This window comes from Lampetra planeri, chromosome 20 (genome assembly GCF_965212315.1).
Source record: "Lampetra planeri chromosome 20, kcLamPlan1.2.h2, whole genome shotgun sequence".
In the NCBI taxonomy this organism is placed as follows: domain Eukaryota; kingdom Metazoa; phylum Chordata; class Hyperoartia; order Petromyzontiformes; family Petromyzontidae; genus Lampetra; species Lampetra planeri.
The window spans coordinates 432,441-452,213 of NC_136126.1; the positions used below are offsets into that span (position 1 = coordinate 432,441).

The 19,773-nt window shown below is 59.7% G+C and overlaps 1 protein-coding gene across 9 annotated transcripts in view; it reads left to right on the forward strand.

The window, feature by feature from the left end:
* The window catches only part of LOC144724214 (uncharacterized), a 67,402-nt gene that overhangs the window by 33,138 nt on the left and 14,491 nt on the right, over window positions 1-19,773 (forward strand). For 8 of the 9 annotated variants that reach the window (XM_078603150.1, XM_078603151.1, XM_078603152.1 and 5 more), the window contains 21 exons: window positions 180-398; window positions 556-726; window positions 1,145-1,249; window positions 1,892-2,029; window positions 2,270-2,437; window positions 2,693-2,896; window positions 3,412-3,615; window positions 3,963-4,071; window positions 4,660-5,060; window positions 5,322-5,428; window positions 5,950-6,077; window positions 10,564-10,692; window positions 11,168-11,286; window positions 11,680-12,042; window positions 12,402-12,580; window positions 12,696-13,164; window positions 13,362-13,890; window positions 14,271-14,363; window positions 16,995-17,739; window positions 18,114-18,346; window positions 18,689-18,746. In XM_078603150.1, the coding sequence (XP_078459276.1) occupies window positions 180-398; window positions 556-726; window positions 1,145-1,249; window positions 1,892-2,029; window positions 2,270-2,437; window positions 2,693-2,896; window positions 3,412-3,615; window positions 3,963-4,071; window positions 4,660-5,060; window positions 5,322-5,428; window positions 5,950-6,077; window positions 10,564-10,692; window positions 11,168-11,286; window positions 11,680-12,042; window positions 12,402-12,580; window positions 12,696-13,164; window positions 13,362-13,890; window positions 14,271-14,363; window positions 16,995-17,739; window positions 18,114-18,346; window positions 18,689-18,746 (4,871 nt within the window). The remainder of the gene's footprint in view (window positions 1-179; window positions 399-555; window positions 727-1,144; window positions 1,250-1,891; window positions 2,030-2,269; window positions 2,438-2,692; window positions 2,897-3,411; window positions 3,616-3,962; window positions 4,072-4,659; window positions 5,061-5,321; window positions 5,429-5,949; window positions 6,078-10,563; window positions 10,693-11,167; window positions 11,287-11,679; window positions 12,043-12,401; window positions 12,581-12,695; window positions 13,165-13,361; window positions 13,891-14,270; window positions 14,364-16,994; window positions 17,740-18,113; window positions 18,347-18,688; window positions 18,747-19,773) is intronic. The other variant, XM_078603146.1, reaches the window with a different exon arrangement.

Consider the following 19,773-nt stretch of genomic DNA (forward strand, 5'->3'; position numbering starts at 1 on the left):
ACAGACAGATGGACGGTCGGACGGACAGACTGACCGACCGACAAACGGACGGAGCCGATGTTAATGGTTTCAACCGTAGTCGGAAAGCTTTACAAATTGAACCTGCACCATGCCATTAAACCGTCAAGCCGAGCCTTACCCTGGCCTTTGACCCCGTGACCTCGGCCCCGACCCCGCAGGGAGCGGAGGAACAGCACGCGCTGCTTACGCAGAAGGAAGAGGAGCTGTGCGAGCTGCGCGCGGCCACGCAGCGCTCGCTCACCGAGACACAGCGTGCCCAGCGGGCGCTGCGCCGTGCCGATGAGCGCCTCGCTGACGCCACGGCGCAGAGGGATTCCGCCGAGGAAGAGAAGGAGGGCGCCATGCTGGAGCGCCAGCGCGCGGAGCGGGGCATGCAGGTGAGCCGCTGTCTGGCTGTGCCTGCGTGAATGAGTGAGTGACATACTCCGAGCAACTATTAAAGCTCGTGGGCGGACCGACGCCACATGTTCCCTCATTCTCACCGAGCGTCGTCGCTCCTCTTCCTCCTCCCCCTGCATCGCCATCTCTTCCCAGGAGCTTCGCTCGGAGCTGGAGCATGCAAAGCGCGAGCGGCGTGAGCGGGAACTGGAGCTGGTGCAGGAGCACGAGTCGCACCGGCGCGACTGTGAGCACCGTTTGGCGTCGCACGAGTTGCTGGTGCGCAGGCTCACCGACAGCCTGGCCGACCGCGACCGCCTGCTGCAGGTACGGCCGCGGTTCTTAACGGCCTTGTCGGAGACGGTAAGGTGATACCGCCGATTGATTGAGGCGAGGGACCGGTCTCTGCTGCGTGACCCGAGGGCAACGAGTGGATGGTCCCAGCCCGGTCGACAGTGACCATGCGTGAGAAATGTGGTTTGTCACTTGGCCACACGCGGAGGTGGTTACAAGGCGGTACCTTCCAGTTCCCGGCGTTGTGTAGCACGGGGAGACGGTGGACCGCTGCTTGCTCTGACATGTCCGAAGGGAAACGTGTCGATGTCAAGGCACAACTGACATAGAACCAGAATGAGAGCAACATCAAAGGCCTTGCGTCCCCACCGCAGCGGTGGCGCTATGGCAGGAGCCTTCACGGGTTGTTTGATTTGTGTGGTCGTTTGATTGCGGTTGTGCGGTTGTGCAGGAGTACACGGAGCTCCTACGAGGCTCGGACCAGCTCCCCGACGGGAAGGGCGCCCTCATCGCCGCCCTGCAGCAGCGACTCAACGAGCAGCACCAGCTGCTGGAGGTGCAGAGCTCCCTGTTTGCTCGCGCACGTGCACACAGACAAAGATCCCCTGTGTAGGTCACGTTCATTGTTGGGGCAAGGGCTTGCTCGCGAGCACCTGTGAAGGCTGACAGTGCATGAGTGGGTGGTTTGGCCAGCACCACGTCCCGGCCGCCTTTGTCTTCCTAATTATAATGTTTTGGACGCCACATGCCAGGTATTTCGAGTCGACCGAAGGGATATTTGTCACTGAAACTCAGGTCGCCGGGTTAGTCGCACAGCATGCTAATCGCTGTGCCAACGCTCCCCACACACGTGTGTACAAACACACTCGGAGTGTGAATCAATACCACCGATTTATAAACCATATGTTTATTTTACTAAATAGATTTCTGAGATATGCTACAGCAAGGTTACGTCATCCCACTCAAGGATAAAGAAAAATCATGAATTAAAAACTGGAATCTCGATGCCAGGTGATGACATCTTATGGAGGAATAGCAACTTATCACCAAGTGCTTACAACAGGGGGGTGGTGGGGGGGAGCGGCGGGGGATGGGGGGGTAAGGGGGCGGCAACGAGTCGCTAACCGTGGCCGTCGACAGGAGGTGGTGCTTTCCCGGCGGTAACCGTGACGTCCGCCGGTGCCCGTGTGCCGCGTAGAGAGCGGACGAGGCGAGGAGCGCGGCCCTGCAGCACAAGGAAGCGGAGATTGTGGAGCTGCGGCGGGAGCTGGCGGAGCGCTCGCGCGACCTGGAGCGCCTGCGTGCCCTCCTCGCCGGCAAGGACGAGACGATCCAGGCAAGCGACGCCACCCATACGCTCGCTCGCCCATCAACCCACCCGCTCACCCACTCGGCCACCCTCTCACCCGCTCACCCACTCGGCCGCCCGCTCACCCTCTCGTCCGTGCCTGCGGACGCGCTCCCTCACGTCGTCTCCACCCGTCGCGACCTTGTCGCCGTCGTCATCGTCACCATCTCACCACCGCCGTCACCGACGCCGGCTCCCTGACCGCGGCGGTGGCGCTGGCGCGAACAGGGTCTGGACGAGCTGATGCGGGAGCGCGACGCGGAGCTGCAGAGGCTGGCGTCGGCGCTGAAGGAGACGCGACGCGCACGCGACGAGGCGGGGGAGGCGCTGGACGGCTCGCTGGCGGACGCGGAGCGGGCCCGCGCCTTGCTGGCGCAGCGCGAGACCGAGCTGGAGGTGCGACGCCGCCCGCGTTGGCACGGTTGCACGCTCGCCCTCGTACAAATACGCACGCACGGCCCGTACGCGCGCGCTCGTGTACGTGCACATACGCACGCACTCGTACGTACATACACAACGATACAAGCAGATACCCACTGGGCATAGACACATCCACACAGATACACACGCCTACACTCACGCAAACCCATTCAGCGACTGTCATCTATGAGCCCTTGTATCCGTGTGTGTGTATCTGTGTACATGCACCAGGCGGCGCGCCAGGCCCTGCTGCAGCGGGCCGAGGTGGGGGCGCAGGAACTCGTGCGCCGTCTCACCGAGCGCCTCGCCGACAAGGAGCGTCTGCTGGAGCAGGCGCTGTCCGAGGGGGGGCGCCCAGGCGGCGACGCGCCGCGCGAGGGCCGGCGGCTCGCCGAGCTGCTGGCGCAGCTGCGCGACAAGGAGGAGTGCCTGGAGGTCAGGATCCCCTCCTGCTCGCTCGCTCGCTTCGTTGCGTGCTCGCTAGGTCCCGCGCTTGCTAGCGAGGGGGGGGGGACGCAGGCACGCCCAATCAATGCAGGGGCCACCACCGATGTCGCCGCTCTCAGCCGAACGAGAATTCCCCACGATTATCCCAATCGCACTATCGCCGTCGCGTCCTGAGGCGAAGTCGAGGGCGGCACTCCCACCCACTGCCAGACAAGAGTCGTGTCCGTCGCATGATCGTTCAACTCGTATTTGGCCAGATTAATTGCCTAATGGCTTGAATGTGATGGGGTTTATTTTTCGTTGTGTGCAGTCATTGGTGTTTGGGTCATTAACTCACGGCTCTTTAGAATCCGGTTATTGGGAACCTGGTTCTTGAGAACCCAGTCGAACCCAGGCACTCGGCAGCACCGGCTCGGCATCCCTGACCTCTGTGCCACTCGGCCATCTGCCTAAATGTGTCACGGCTTCTTCTTTTTGGTCTCGCCCGTTGCCGTTGTGTGTAGGCCGAGCGCGCCGAGCGGGCGCGCCAGCAGCGGGAGATGGAGCAGCTCCGGCGCCGGCTGGCAGAGGCCGGGGGAGAGCGGTGGACGGAGAGGGAGGGAGACGCGGAGAGGGTGAAGGAGGGGGATCCGGGCCGGGAGACGTTGACGCACGTGGAACTGGGACGACTCCATGCCGTGCTGCAGGAGAAGGACTCCATCATACACGTGCGTCTTTCGCGGAGACGGAACGATGAGTGAATGCGTGTACGAGTGTGTGTGTGCAGATGAGCGAATGCATTAATGGGTGTGCAAATGAATGTATGATTATAAGGGTGAGTGAATAAATAACAGTGAGAGAATATGTTATTGAATGACTCAATTACATTTGTGTCAGCAAATGAGTATAGCGTCTACATTCAACCAACCCCGTCTCAAGATTGCGCCTTCCCCCACCACCGTTCCTACCGCGGGGCCCTGCATGTCGGGGTTCGGTGGCGATGGCTGTGCGCGCGTGTGTGCACGCTCTGTTAAAGGCCACACGGGGGCCCTTTGCCTCTGCGTGGGCGGTGCAGAGGCTTGTGGAGAACGGGCAGGAGAAGGACCGGCTACTCACCCTGGTGCAGGCGCCGCCCCGGACGCTGGAGCTTAAGCAGACGCTGCGCATCTTGAAGGACGAGCGGGGTACGGAGCGGTGTACAGAGCGGTGGGCACCGAGGGGCGGGAAGAGGAGAAGCTTGCCCGTTGCCTCGCAACGTTCGGGACCGGCGCCACCGCTCCTGCGGAGGAAGGCGCCACTGCGTTTGGCAGACGCAATCTGCGGTCACTTCGCAAGCAGAGGGTGACGTTGTGTTGAGATCCGTTGTTTAAGGGCTCCTTTCAAATCTAAACGATTATTATCATTGCCGTGTGTGATCCCGATTGAGTTATTTGCGGTGTAATCTTTCGGATTTGGCAAATATGAACTGTGACGCCGCCACACAATGGCCTGCTCGTTTGGAATGACATCACAGAGATCTGTAACATCCTCGGCCAATATTCGTACAGAGTGACATCTGAACCGTTCCTGGGCACCCTACTCTGTTTGCCAACAGAAACCGAGCAGCTCGGTGAAGTATGGTCAAACCACCCCCGTTACTGCCACGGCATGTGAAGACCATCCAGCAGTGGATTGACAACGGACTATAATTCATATCGATATCTTGATGGTGATTATTGTGAAGATTAATGACAAAGGCATTGGGTTATTTTTCTGATCGCTTCTCTCCGCAGACAAAGAGACCCGGCAGAATTTGTTGGGCGAGGAGGAGGAGGAGGACGACGAGGATGATGTGGGCTGTCACGAGGAGGATGAGGAGGATGAGGAGGAGGACGAGGAGGAGGAAGAGGAGGGTGTTGACGATGACAGGACTGTACCGCCCCGCGCCGTTCGGAGGCGAGGGAGCCCCGCGGGGGGGCGAGCGGCCCTCCGGCATCCGCTGGCGTCGTCCCCCGAGGCCTCGCGATCCCAGGGAGCGCTTCAGCCAACGCAGGAGGTGGAGCTCTTGAACAAGGAGGTGGATCGGTTGACACAGGAAGTGCACCGGCTGACACAGGAAGTGCTGCTTCTGCGAGTGAGGAGTCCAAGGAATCCGGTCGGAGCGAAACCGGAGACCGGCAGCGACGCCCACGAGGTGAGTGAGAAAGCCCACTCCTAGGTCAGCTCAGCCTAATATGAGCACCCGGTGTGGTGTGTAAACATCAGCAGTCGGGAGTCAAAAGGCGGCCAGGCGCGTCCCTGGCCACACCACCTCTTCGTGCACTTTGCCGGCCTTGGTAACATCACTTACCCGAGCAATCTGCACGGCTAAACGGGGTACGTATGTTTAACTTATTTTGCACCTTATGTAGGCATGTTAATCGAAGGTACATCTTTGTCTTTGTCTCGTGTGCAGCTCCTCTTGATGGAGCAGGAACAGGAGGGTGGGAAGCTGCAGCAGCTGCTGCACGCAGAACAGCAGGTGTACCAGCACCTGGCTGCCCTGCCGCAGCATGCGGACAGGTGAGTGTCTCACACGCGCGCACGCCTGTGTGGTGAGATGTTGCCTATTACACTCCTACTTCTGGAACAACAACCTCCATTGGCGTGGACTGAGACGACTGACATATGCACCACCTGTGCCATCTCGCTGCATTGTCACCGCCCGGCCCTCCGCTCGTCACTTCCAATTGCACAAAAGTGTCCTTGATGAGCCTCCTCCACTCGCACACAGCCTCTTGAGCAGTGGGCAATACACAATAACAATGACCGCCATTAAGTGGGGGGGATGTCACCACTTTGTTTGCGCCAGGCTAGGTGCACTATAAGGCCGTCACGTGAAGTGTGGAAGTCTCGCCACTGGCAGGAGGTCACGGGACAGACCCAGGCGGTTTGGGTTGACTGAGATGTAATCACCTGCGTGGAGTCGTATAATTATCTTTTAGATTTCCTGACAAGAACAGCGGCAGCATCGCACGGTGAGTACTCAAATTGTCCTCGCCGAGTTGTGCCACGCTAACTTCTCCGTCCCGGCGCCGCCACAGCCGCAGCCTGCAGGAGGAGCTGGCACGCGTGCGGACGCTGCGACTGCAGCTGCTGGACGGGCTGCGCGCCAATCGCGAGCTGCGGCACAACCTGGAGGAGCTGTCGCGCGAGCTGGAGACCTCGCCAGGTGGGGCGGGGGGCGACCGCCCTCGGGAGGCTTAGCGAGCGGCCGTGCGGTCGCGACGTCGTCGTGTCCTTATTCGCCGATCGGCGCGATGGGTGGGCAGGTTGAGGGGTTAGCGGAGGTGGCTCCAGGCCAGCGCACCTGGGCCTCGCTCGCTCAGCTGGACTACCGGGCTGCCCCCGTAGTTTGGTTGCTCCGTTCGACCGTAGCCCAGCAAGTATGTGCGACGTTACGTGTCGTGGGTGTGACGTTAGGGGTCGTGGGTGCGACGTTTCGTGTCGTGGGTGTGACGTTGGGGGTCGTGGGTGCGACGCGAGGGTGAGACGGATGATCAGTTATAGTTTTTAATGCAGACCATTCCAGGCAAATGGAGAAGTTTAGAGAAATGAGATGGAGAGGAGAGGTGGCGGCCATGAGGTGGGTGGTGGTGAGGGTTGTCGTGAAGTTTTAGTAATTTATGATTGCACTGTTTATGTTGTTAGGAGGTTGATCTGTTTACAAACGCGCACAAGTGCGCAGGTACATACGCACGTAGATGCCTACACGCACGGGTTCATACCCGTTCATAGCCACACCGCCAAGCGCACGCACACACACGCGCGCGGCCTGCCACTGTGACGTCGCTGTTGTTACTAATGGATTCTGTCTGCCTGTCGAGTGTGTGTGTGCGCGCACGCTGTCTGCGTGCGTGTCTGTACCAATTAACCCCGGGTTTATTGTGTTCAACTGCTCGTCTCTCTCTGAAAACATTTTACGAGTGCAATAGCATTGCAAAGCTGCCTCGTCCCGCTGCAGGCTGGACACGAGTGGGAGGCACGGCGGGTACACGGGTTTGTCAGTAGTTGAATGTCCCGTTTCTCTTTGATAATTAAACTCCTCCCTGTGCCCATTTACGTTCACTCCATTTGATGATTGTTTACTTTACAAAGCATTGCACACACACAACAAAGACAAAGATCGCCCGTATAGCCTGAACAGACTGTTGGGGCAAGTGCTATTAGCAAGCACCTATGAACGTCGGCACAGCACACGAGGGGGTGGGTGGCCAACACCACGCCCGGCCGCCTTTGTCTCCCCAGTGGAGATGTTTACACACCATACCAGGTACTCATTTGAGGCCGAGTCGAGAGGCCCAGATCCCGTTCAGATATTCGTCACTGGTGTTGGCTGCAGAGAGACTGACACAATGGCACACAAACAAAAACCATTGGGACATTGGACAGAGCACATTCCGTCAGGAGGGGAGGGTAGAATGCTGAACGTCCATGTGAAGACCTGCACTTGTCGAGTTTACACGGGGCCGAGGAGGGTCATGTTAGTTGTACGGATGAGTCTGTGTGTGCGAGTGCACGGTAGCCGAGTCGCCTGTCGAGGCTCAGCGCGCGTCACCGCTAATCCCTGAATGTAAACGCGCGCGGAGCCGAGCGGCGTCGTCATCGTCACCCCTAATAAACAAACACGCTGCAAGTTCACACGGCACACTCGCCCTTGTGTTGCATCCCCCCCACCCCAAACCCCGTCCACCCACCGTGGCTCAACAAGGTGGGGGTCAAGACACCCCCCCACAAAACCCATGCCACAGAGGTCCTGGCCCAGTCATTGTAGCTGTGCCGGCCAAAGCCACTGCACTGTGTAAACTGAATCGCAAGTACGCCCCTCCCGGTGGCACCGCCCGGGGTGTCTCGTTGTCCCCGGATGCCGAGGCTCCGAGACAGATGACGTTATTGGTTAAGGGCCCCTTTGCGTGGAGTGGTGGTGCAGCAGTTAGCTCACTGCGCTATGAACCCAGCCACCTGTGTTCGATTTCCGACCACTTCTAACAGTCGTGACAAGTGATATCTGAACTGATACTGGGCTCCACCCACCCTGCTCTTTACGAACCCACATTGACCAGCTTGGTGAAGTATGATCACACAACCCTCATGACTGATACAGCGTGCCGAGGCCTCCATCCAGCAGTGGATCGATAAAGGGCTGTGAATGATGAAGGGCTCATTGAGACCAGAAGTCTCTGGCACAGCCACACCGCTCCCCTTCCCACATTGCCTGGGATGCCATCACCGAACCTGACCAGACCATCAACCAAAGCAGTGAACCACCGTGAACTCTATGCGAGTCTGCAGGTCTCTGAGGAGTCACTGTGTGAGTCCCTCGTAGTCGTGAATCAATGTGAATTCTTAAAAATTCAACTGAGCCAATCGGATCAATCCACCGACTAAAGCCCTTTGCTGGCTAAACCTAACCAGACTTAGGCTCGTGAGTCGCTATTCATCCAGCCGTACACGAGAGAGAGCCAGGCCCCGTGTGACACTTCCAAGATCCTGTCCTTGCTTTGTGCTCCCCTTATGGTGATTCTTAAGAGGGGAGCGAATGGGTCCTCCGATACAGGACATGGGGACCCACATCGGGGCCTTGAGCTTGTTGCGGCCACACGCCCTTTGCGGCAGTGGCCCAATCGTACGGTTGGGGGTGGCTTTTGAACAAAGAAATGAGTGAGTGAGTGAGTCCACTTGGCTGGCTGAGAGTGGTGCCCATCACCGGCCAGCGAGCATTCAAATCGGCACGGGAGCTGAGATGACGCACGCCAACACGCGCTCCCCTGCGTAGCAACCACAACAGAAAATCACAACAGAACAGCTCCCACCACCCACTTGGCTGGCTGGGAAGTCAGCCGGGCATTCCCACCGCGGGATGAATGGACGTAAATCCTTGACTACCAGTGGTGCAGCTATCTAGTGCAGGCGGTGCAATGGCACACGGACCCACGGCCAAAGAGGTCCGGTGCTGGGCTACGAAGAGATGGGCAGGAAGCCTCATTGAATTCCTTGTACCAGAGGCTACGCCAACCACGCTATGCCACGAATACCACACTATGCCACGCATATAGACTCGCATAAAAGCCCATAGAGACCCTAAAGTTAGAGAGGGGAAATTTTGATGTTTCATTCCTCGCACTTGGGCTCCGTGCCAATCACGCTACAACCACACACCTGAGGGCTGCTCACACACGCACAACAGTTGTTTGACGTCACATGACAACGCAGCCCCAGTGTGCAATGCGTGTCCAGAAACCACAAGTGCCGATTGAAAATTGATTCTTGACTTGACGAGCCCTGCCCGTGGATTAAATTCACAACGGCAAGCAGTGTTCCAGCCACCGCTACAGAGGGTTGAGAGGGTGAAGATAAATAATTTCTAGACTATTTTTACACTTTTTTTCCCCTTTGGGAATAAAATGACTCTTGAGTTTCTGCTTTGCTCAGTTGAGCACCGAGGCATTGGTGCTCATCATCTGTTGCTGAATTTTGCAAACCTTGACCTTGACTCTGGGGTACACAATGGCCTACTCCTGTGAATGGCACCACGGGGTTCTATCACGTCCACTCTCAAGCAGACGGCGAGTCGAATGATTGTGCAGGATTTACCAGGGTGGTCGTTGGACTCAAACCGCGAGCCTCTGCAACAACAAGCGCCCTGGGCCAGCGGCATAAATACCACATTAGGTACATCTGTAAAGCTGCCACTGTTGGCTAACTACAAAGTAGAATTAATACAATTAAAATTCACAGCCCTTATTCCGCTGCCGGATTGTACCTGCACACACAGACATGTAGACGCCAATATATGTGCAGATGTTTTATCGAAATAATTCACAGCACTTAAACCACTGAGTGGAGGCTTCTCCAGGCTGTGTACTGCACCAGTTAAGAACGAAAATAATCACGTGGATCAATGCAATATAATCGGCAGTTATTTTGAACTAATGACGCAGCGGTAGCTTTACGCTCCTAAGGCCTGTAATGGGGGATGTTCATGATTACACAAAGTCGTTATCGGCGGCCGCCGGGTGAGACTCACGACTGAGAATACGGAAATAATACCTCGGCCTAGAGAGCACGTCCATCGTGGAAATGGAGCAATGAAATCGGCTCAAGTGCAAGTTGCTCCATGGATTGTTGCGTTGCATGTCCCTGAGGGTTCCGATGCGGACAGATCATGGACATTGCGCTGCTGCTAGGTGATGCTGCATAGCAACAAGTGTGCAAGTAGGTAGGTGGTGGGTAGGTGTGGAGGTGGGTAGGTGTGCAGATGGGTAGATCAGCAGGTGGGTAGATGAGTAGTTAGGAAGGTGTGAAGATGGGTGCGGACAGGTGTGTAAATTTATGTGGAGGCAGAACGTGGTGTGTATCATGGTGGGTGAGTGGCTGGGTGAGTGAGTGGCTGGGTGAGCGATCGTGTGGGTGAGCGAGTGGCTGGGTGAGCGATCGTGTGGGTGAGTGGTGCACCCTTGGTCAAGCTAGATTGTTACCTACCTGCTTGTGTGCACACGTGTTGACATGTGCTTTTGTCTTTGTGTGTACGTGCATGTCTCCATGTTTGTGTGCCCGTGTGCATGTCCATCCGTGTCTGTTCATTTGTGGGTGTCCATGTCTGTGTGTGCATGTGTATCATTGACTGTGTGTGTGTCTGTCTGTGTCCGTGCCCACAGGTGTCTCTGCTGTTCGTGAGCTGGCGCTGGAGGTGGATCGTTTGCGGCAGCAGCTGGAGGAGTCGCAGCGGTGGAACGCATCCCTTCAGGGACGACTCGGGCTCCACGTCGCGAACAACGACACGGCCCGTAAGCGCGCTTCCACCATCGCTCACTCACTCATCGCACGCACTCACTCACTCCACGTGTTCACCAGAAATCAACCGTTCAGACTCCAGATTACTATACGTCCACCAGATAATCGCCAGAAATCCGCCAGACATCTACTCTTCATCCATTCATCCTCCAGACATCAATCATTCATCCACCAGATATTCACCATACATCTACAATTCACCTAGCAGTTAGCTCTTTCGCTGTCTGATAGGAGCCAGTCTTTTATTTCTGCCACGCTGATTAGTATTTTTTCAAATCTGACCATTAAAGGGGCACAAGTACCATGCCCCTGGAATGTCATTACTCAATCCGATATGTCCACGGCCATGGCGAGAGCCACAGCCGTGGCGGTAGGAAGTATACTGGATGTGGTGTGCCGACCCAGGCAGGCCAGCTGAAATGAAGCCCCGGAGTCCCCCGTGCGCGTTCTGCCCGTGCGCGCTCGCAGGCACAGACAGCCTCGTGAGCGGCTGGAATCAGACGTCGTACATGAGCTTCCAGCTGGCAGAGCCGGAGGGGCTGGAGGAGGAGCTGCTCGCACTGCCGCTCGCCGATCTCCGTAACAAGGTCAGGAGCTCAGGGGAGAGGGGACCGTGTCGGAGATGCACGGGGGGGGGGGGGGCACAGGCGCACGAGGCCCTTTGGTGGGGGGGGGCATGGATGAACCTGGAAAAGCACACGTGTGGACACGTTGAGGAAACCGGGTACATTTGGGAGTGCACAGGAGAGGCATGGGGACACAGACACTTCCCCCGTTTCTGCAAGATTTCCGAATGAATTTTTCTTTGTTCAGTAACATGACGGTGGTAGCGTGCTCAGAATATTAAATATTTAAATAAAACGGAAGCACGGCTGACACGTCGATCCATGGGGACACGTGAGGACATATGAAGTCGCATGGCACAGCAGTGGATAGACCATGGCCGATAATGACGAGGATGATATCTGTCACCCTGACAGGCCCTGCAGCTCACAGCGCAGCTCAAAGATCTGCACTTGGCCAATCAGGAGCTGGAGCGAAAGGTCGGGGAGCGCGAGTTGGCCAATCAACTCGCGAGCTGCCGTCTGGACGAGGCGGAGAATGAGAGGAAACAGATGGAGGACGAGGTGAGGGCGACGAGGAGGAGGATGGAGGAGGTGGAAGCGATGACGAGAATGAAGGAGGCGGAGGCGACGAGGAGGAGGATGGAGGAGGCGACGAGGAGGAGGATGGAGGAGGCGGAGGAGGCACCGAGGGAGACGACGCAGTCCCATCGGCGGCTGGTGCTGGGCTCCGATGGCAGCGACGGTGACGCGGTGGCGCTGCTGGAGAAGCAGGTGGAGGTGAGAGGTCGTCAGATGGCCACGCGCATGAACAACGACTGCAACAACAGCAGCGTGATGCCGTACGGCGCATTCACGCAGCTGCAGTCGCGCCTCTAAATGGTTTAAAAACGTAACAACACTCGCAAGAATAGAGACGTATGGGTGGGGGGGGGAGGTTCAGGGCGGGGGATCCTGGAAGAGAGGGGAGAGCGAGAGAGAAACCTGTGGCACAGCTTGGCACGGAGCAGCCGGTGCCCAGTGGCGGTGGTGTTGATGGCCGTGGTGGTGGTGATAGCATTGGTTGTGACAATGGTGGTGGTAGCGTTGCGGCTCTGGCAACCTCGAGTCAACTGAACGCTCTGACTTTGTTTGTGCAGGGGCTCCTGGCCGACCTCGCCGGCACCCGGGCGCGTCTGCGAGACGCGGAGGAGCGCTGGCGCCAGGCGGCGACGCGGCTCGAGGAGGTGGGCGCCCAAAACGACGAGCTGGAGCGGGAGCTGGAGGGCGTCACGGCGTGTTTGGAGGAGGAGGGTTTCCTGTCCTTCGACGATTTGCGGTGAGCGCCCTGCTCTAGCTACTACTTTCCAACTTGCGCCCGCCGCTGGTTTGCAGCGGCTTCCTCGCCGTAAGATTAGCGGCGGTGACGGTGCGCAACGCTTGTGCTCACGCAGGGAGGAGCTGCGGCGGCTCCGTCGCAGTCCGAAGGCTCGTGAAAGGAAGGAAGGAGCGGCGCGGATCACGGGAACCACCACGGAGGACGTGGACACCAGCGGGAAGCCACCGGCACCCGAGCCGGCCGAGCTGGTGCAGCGCCTGAGCGATGCCGAGCGCGTCAACGAGCTGCTCCGGCGCCAGCTGGAGATGAACACGAGCGTCGACGGCGACAGCAGCTTCAACCCCGACCTCATCGTGGGCATGGCGTGCGAGATCGAGCGCCTCAACGCGGAGCTCGGTGCTATCCGGCAGCACCAGCTGTCGGCCGAAACGGACCGGTGCACGTCCTCCTCCGTCGACCGTAGCGAAGGCGGCGCCGCTCTCGGCGAAGAGCCGCTGTCACCGCTGTCACCGCTGTCACCGCTGTCACCGCTGTCAGAGCCGCCACCCTCACCGTCGCGCGTTGTGGGGTCAAAGGCCGGGCGGGTGAGTCGCGGCGGCAGTGGTGAAGGAGTCGTGCATCGTGGCGCGCCCCGTAACCGCGGCCGGGCACCGATTGTCCCCCCCAGCCTTGGCTGGCATCGCGGTGCAGCATTTGGCTGCGACTTGCCGCCGGGATTGCTGGCGCTGGAACGCTGGCGCCTGGCTGTAACTCTGCGTGCTGTGTTGTTTTTTCTTTCCAGAAATCGCGGCTGCCGGTCCCCAAGAGGCCGAAGGTCTCGGCGGCAGTAGCGGCCGCCCCTCCTCCCGCCCGCCGCTCCGCTCAGTCTGATGCCCTCTCGTCTCCAACGAGCGGTCACGCGATGCTGTCCGAAGGTCACGTGACAATATCCGGAGGTCACGTGATGCCAACCGCAGGTCACATGACATCGGTTGAAGGCCATGTGATGCCGGTCGGAGGTCATACGCCACCGGCAGGAAGTCACGCGACACCGGCTGGAACTCACGCGACGGCGGTCGGAGGTCACGCGGCACCGGCCGGAGGTCACGTGACTTCGGCCGGCGCACGCGCGACCACCCCGGGCGGCGCCGACGCGGCTCAGCGCGAGGGTGGCGCGGGGCCGTGCGAGGCGGACTCTTCGCGGGTGGAGCTGGAGCACATGCGAGCGGCCCTGGAGGACTACAAAAAGCAGAACCGCGCGCTCGAGGAGCGGCTTCTGCTGGCGAACAAGGCAGCGGCGCCACCAGGGCTGCTAGCGCCGCCACCGAGCGGTGGGTCTCGCCGGGGGCGCTTGCGGACAACCGCCGGGTGCCAGCTCACAGGGAGAGCGGCGGGGCGCTCTTAACCCCGATTACTCCAGATCGAACTGAACTTAGATTTTTACTGGAATGGTATCGGCCACAGATGCTGCCGTGGTTATAACGGTCAACACAATGGACTTGCAAACCGGAAATCGGCGTTTCCATCTCCTAGCCTGGCAGTATAATCACAAGCTGGGCCTCCTCTAGGTTAACTCGGCCTAAAATGATTATCCGCAAGTTAAGTTGTCGGCGTCGGTACCGTTTGCTAGATGTGGCGCTGCCGACCACATCGGCGCCCTGTCGCGCGTGCACCGGCGTTCGCCAACATCCCCGCTGCGTTTGTGTTGCAGGAGAGGCGAGCCTGGCCTGCAAGGGAGTGCAGGTGGAGGTGCAGGACCTGGGCTATGAGACGTGCGGGCGCAGCGAGGCGGAGGACTACCCCGGTGAGACGCCGCCCGGCGCTCTCGCCCCGGGGCCAGGCTGTGTGGCTAAATGGGAGCAGCGGGGGTGGTGGCAGGGGTCAGAGGGCAAGGGAAGGGGCACAAGCAGAGGCGGGAGGGAGCGGGAGTGTTTTCCAACGATGTGATTTTAGCGACAACATATTGCCAGAGCGATAAGTTACTCTTAAGAGGAGGAGCAGTTCTAGGAGTGTGGTTAGGATGCTGTCGATCCTGTGGTCACTGCAATTTGTTAATTCTCATTACACTATTCAGTTTATCTGGCGACATCTAGTGGCTATGTTGAGCTCGTTGGGCCACTTCGTTTAAAGATCGCACCAATGGCGGGGGGGGTGGGCTAGGTGGGGGGGGACTGAGGGTTTGGTAGTTGCAGCCGTCATGAAGGTCCGAGAAAGGACGGGAACACCGCTACCGGCAGAGAAGGGAAACAAAATCGTGGAGGTGCTCGGTCGACAACAAAACACGGAGTGGATCGCCGAGGTGAGGGGCGACCAGGCCGACGAAATGGAAGCCAAGATGAAAGCAACCGTCGGCTTTTGCCGGCGTCCCAAAGGTGGTGCACGCGGAAACACGGGGCCCCGTCCGCGGGGGGCCACCGAGAGGCGCTACCATCAATCACGGGGCGACGGGGTGGGGGGCGGGAGAGCGGGCAAGGGAGAGAGCCGCACCCTGCCGGGCGTAGGGGGGGGGCGCGTGTTTTTGCGGAGCCGCCACCGGGCTTATTAATCGCGGGGAAAGCAAAGCACGACGCGGCTGACGCTAAGCAGGCGCCCGTTAAGACGTCGGCGCGTAGCCGTTAAGCTCGCCGCTAGCCCCGTGTAATTGGAGCCGCGGAGAGCGTGCGCCTGCCACGCAAGGGGTAATAGTGCCCAATTAGGGGGGCGGGGGTGAGGTGGTGGGCGGGGGGGGGGGGGCGACGGGGGGCGGCCACTGCCGGAGCCCTGCCCGGTCCGGTTCCTGCTTTGTTGTCGGGGCCTGCGCAGCGTCGCGCGGAGGAGCGGGGATAAGTGCTGTAATCACGCCGCGCCGGCCCCCAGCCTGGCTGGCGCCAGCGCTCAGCGGCTCGGCCGTTTCAAGTGCAGGGAGCGCCGCCGCCGCTACGGAGAGCAAGCGCCGTATTAGTTTCATTTCTTTAGGAAACCGCTCGGGGCCCTCAGCTTCTCGAGCACAGGGAGTCTCCGCGGTCCTGGCCCCATTCATCGATGGCTGCGCGAAAACACCGTCACATTAAATTTGGTTCTGCGCTTAATTTGGATACATTCCAGCCCTGAGAAATTTGAAATATTGTGTCCGATTGTCACGTGATGAACATTACCCTCGGTGGCGGAGCGGGTGGGAAAGTGCTGCCCTCTGCTGTGTTGACCAGAGGTCGCATGCTGGGATGTCACGGATAGCTCTGTGATATTCACTTATGCGAGCCCTCCTCTAACACGAAGGACTGGCACTGCAGCGATCCGAATGGGATGGATGCGTCATGTCATGGACACGATCCCGGTACTACGATCGCCACCTCGGCTGGTATCGCTCGCCCCCCCCGACGAACACGGAGAGCTCCGTGACGTTATTTTCGTCCACGCCGGTCGCTCTGAGAGGCATGGGGAAGGAGGTGACTGCGAGATGAAGTCGTCTGAGTGGCGTCGCCCGTGGCGAGGCTGCCGGATGGAGCCGGCCGCTGCCGCTCGGCGCCCTTAAGCGTTTCCAGATGCGGCGGGGGGCAGCAGGGCCAGCCGGGGCGGTGCCGTGCGCTCTCCCTACCTGTGGCCCCCCGGCCCCACCCCCCTCCTGCGCCCCCCTCAGGCCCCCAGAAACCTCTAATCAGCGGCACTTCCTGTTATCTGATCCGGAGAGGAGGAAATGACGAGGGCGCCGCCGCTGCCTTTGTGCCGAGACGACGGTGAAGACCGTCATGTGTCGTGGGCCGGTGGTCGTGGTAACGCACGTGTAAACGTGTACCCGTGCACATACGTGTGTACATGCGTAGATACGTGTGGGTACATATATGTGGATGCGTCAGCACGGTAACACGTGCGTGTGCGATTGTGTTGCGTACGTGTGTATTTACGTGTGTGTACATTATACATGTGTACGTTATGTGATGTGTGCGCCATGCCATGTATGATATAATTACCACGTGATTTGACATTACCGAGTCTAAAAGCGAGCGCATCTCTAGACGCCGTACAGAGATGTGTATGAAAAATATACATTATATATATAGAGAGAGAGGGACAGAGAGGGGTAGTCTGCCGCAGGCATAGCAGAAGAGGAAGGCCTTGAGCCTGGACCTGACCATGGCTTCTGCAGTCACTCCGTGTCGTTGATCACCCCTGGTGGTTATAACCTGGGCTGGTTCATCTCCTCTCCACATACGTTGGGGCCTTGATTTCCCCGGTGCAGTGATTGTAGACGTAACGATTGACGTAGGCGAATGAGAGCGGGGCGGCAGGACTTTCGCAAACTCTAACTTGGTAATCAGAGGCGGCTGCTGTGCTCCCCTCGCCTACCGCCCCACGTGGTGCGGTGGAGTCGAACATCCAGCAATGGATTGACAGAAGGGGGCTGTCCGCACGCACGCGTTGCGTCTCCAGCACCGAACCGTTCCTCTCGTTCCCGCAGGCCCCGGTGGGATCGCCCGCCACGGCAGCCGGGACGCCATCTCCCCTGCCGCCGGCGCCACTGTCGCCGCCGCCGCCGATGCCGCGGCCGCCGCCGGCGATGCTGCGGCCGGTGCCGTCGACGCCCCGGGGCTGCGCCGGCAGGTAGAGGACCTCAATGCGCAGCTGGGGAACTACCGGCAGATCGTGCGCGAGCTGCAGGCCCGCCAGCGCGGCCGTGACGGCGACGGAGTCGCGGCATCGGCGGACGTCGTCGGCACGGATGGCGTGGGCGGGCACCGCCACGGGCAGCCCAAGGCGGTGGCGCGCAGCGACTCCTGCAACGGCTCCGACTCGGCACAGGGCTCGGAGCACGACGGCGACGGCACGCCGTCCTCCGGCACGCCGAGGTCCCCCGCGGTAGTGGGCGTCGGCCCCGGGCCGAGCCGGGGGGATCTGTCGCGTCCGACCCAGAACGGGGGGGACCCCTTGGCGGGCCCCCGTTGCGCCGCGGACACCGACGGCGGGCGACGCGACGGCGGGGAGAGCGACGGGTCGCCGGCGTCGGCCGCAGGGACGGCCACGGCGGCGTGGATGCGGCAGCTGTCGCGCGAGGCGGAGCGCGAGGTGACGCGGCTCATGGGCCAGGTCGGCCGTCTGGAGGAGCAGCTGCACGACACCAAGCGGCTCAACCGGCAGCTCAAGGAGCAGCTGCGCGGCCTCCACGGCAAGAGGGACAGCAGCGGCAGCGCTGGCGAGGGCCCGCGGTGAGACTCGCTGTGTGTTGTGGCACTGCCGGGAACGTTCACGTGACGCCATGTGAGTTCCGAATTTTAATCTAAACCCGGGTGGCTTCGACACGCGCGGCGTCTGGTGACGCCGAGCAAAGACCCATTCACCGTGCGAATTCCGCCACTGCAAGCACTGACATGAACACAGCGCTACAACTACACCACCAGCACTCCTACATTCACACCACCACCACTGTAACCGCGTCACCACCATCATCACTACCACCACAAGACCACAGATACTGGTCACTGGTATTGGCTGTGAGTGGGAATCGAACCCCCCGGTTGCTGGATTCATAGCCAAGTGCAGTGCACTAACCATTGTGCCCACCCCCCCCCCCCGGCACCAGGCTGGACTCGCTGGTGCAGGCGCAGGCGCGGGACCTGTCGGAGCTGCGCCAGCGGCTGCGCTTGAGCGCGCGGCTGTGCGGGGAGCTGCGCGAGCGCCTCTGCACGCTCACCAAGGCGCTGGAGGAGCTGCTGAGCTCGGGTGACGTGGACTACTACGCGGGCGAGGGCGTCCGCAAGCAGCTGGGGCGCACCGCCCACCTCATGGACAAGCTGCTGTCCCGCATCAACTCGGGTGAGCGGCGCCGTTGGCGGCGCCAGCGACGTATTTTCCTCTTTTTAGTTCCCTTGGGCGGTGTTCGGCACCGTTTCGAGCTGGGACTGGCGAACCGGCTTTTCCCGGTCTGTCTGCCATTTCACCCGAAGCCACCAGCTGGCTGGTGAGGGTTTAGGGGTGAGGCCAGTACTGTTGGCTAGTTGGCTCGGGTCACTGTAAGCGAGAGGTCTGGTACTAGTGACCAGTCGGCTCGTTTGGCAGGGCGTAGTGGCTTGTTGTTTCCCACTAACTCCCTGCTGCCCCCTCCACGCGTCTCCTCCCCCCCACTCCTACCCAACTGCTGTTCCTCTTCCTCCCCAGCAGAGGGGGCCCCTGATGGAGGACGTGCGGAGAGCGGCGACAAAGACGACGCCGTCAAGTGAGTGTCTGATTTGTCCTTCCTTGTCTTGGCCGCGACCCCTAAGCCTGACCCCTAGCCCTGACCACCAGCTCCCAATGCTCTGCACTTATGCTAGCTTCGGCTGCCACCATAGCTCTGTTGATGGCTCTTATTTCTGAGCGTAACCATGACCCATATAATTCAAGGCTTGTGTGTGCGTTTGTGAAAGCTCCTATGCTCCTGTGTGTTTGTGTTCCTAGGTGTCGGCCCGTGTGTGTGTTGCTGTGTGTGTGTTCCTGTCTGTGTGTTGCTGTGTGTGTGTGCATGTCTGTGTGTGTGCATGTCTGTGTGTGTGTGTGTTCCTCTGTGTGTTCCCCTGTATGCGTGCGTTACCGTGCGTTCCTCTGCGTGTTCCCCCATGTGCGTGCGCATGTTGGTTTAACGTTGGACCCCGCCGGGGCCGCCCCGTGTTTGTCTTGCTGATTGGCCGCTGCTGGAGGATGTAATTAAACCCTCCATCCACCACCCCACCACCCCCCGCCCCAACGTCGGCACGGCTACCGTAGTTTATTTTTCGTGACGATTATGACTTGGGGAATGATTCTTTTTTTGCCAGTTCCTTTTCCCCGGTGCCGATCGGCACTCGCCAAAATAAATTGAAGCTGAGCTCCCGGAGCACCGCTTACAGGCGGCGGCGCCAGCGCCGTGGCGCAGCGCGGCTGGCATTGGGACACCCCTGTCCAATTTCCTGCCCTCTCTGTAGCCCAGTGTCTGGCCCTCCTGGTACCTGGGTCCCCAAGCGTGAGCGAGCGGCCTCGCCCGTGGTGTCAAAGCACCGGGCCTACGGGAGTTGGCAAATTCACCGGTTGTAACGGTTATTTCGGTCGCGATACTTGCGCCACGGTTATGTGCACATGGTGGTGGTGCTGGTGGTGGTTCTGAGTAATGATGGAAGTGGTGGTAGATCTGGTCGTAATAATGGTCGTGGGGGGTTGTCGTGACAACGGTCGCACTGATGGAATTGTGCCGCAACGGTTGTGTGGTTGCGTGTTTTTTGCATGGTTGT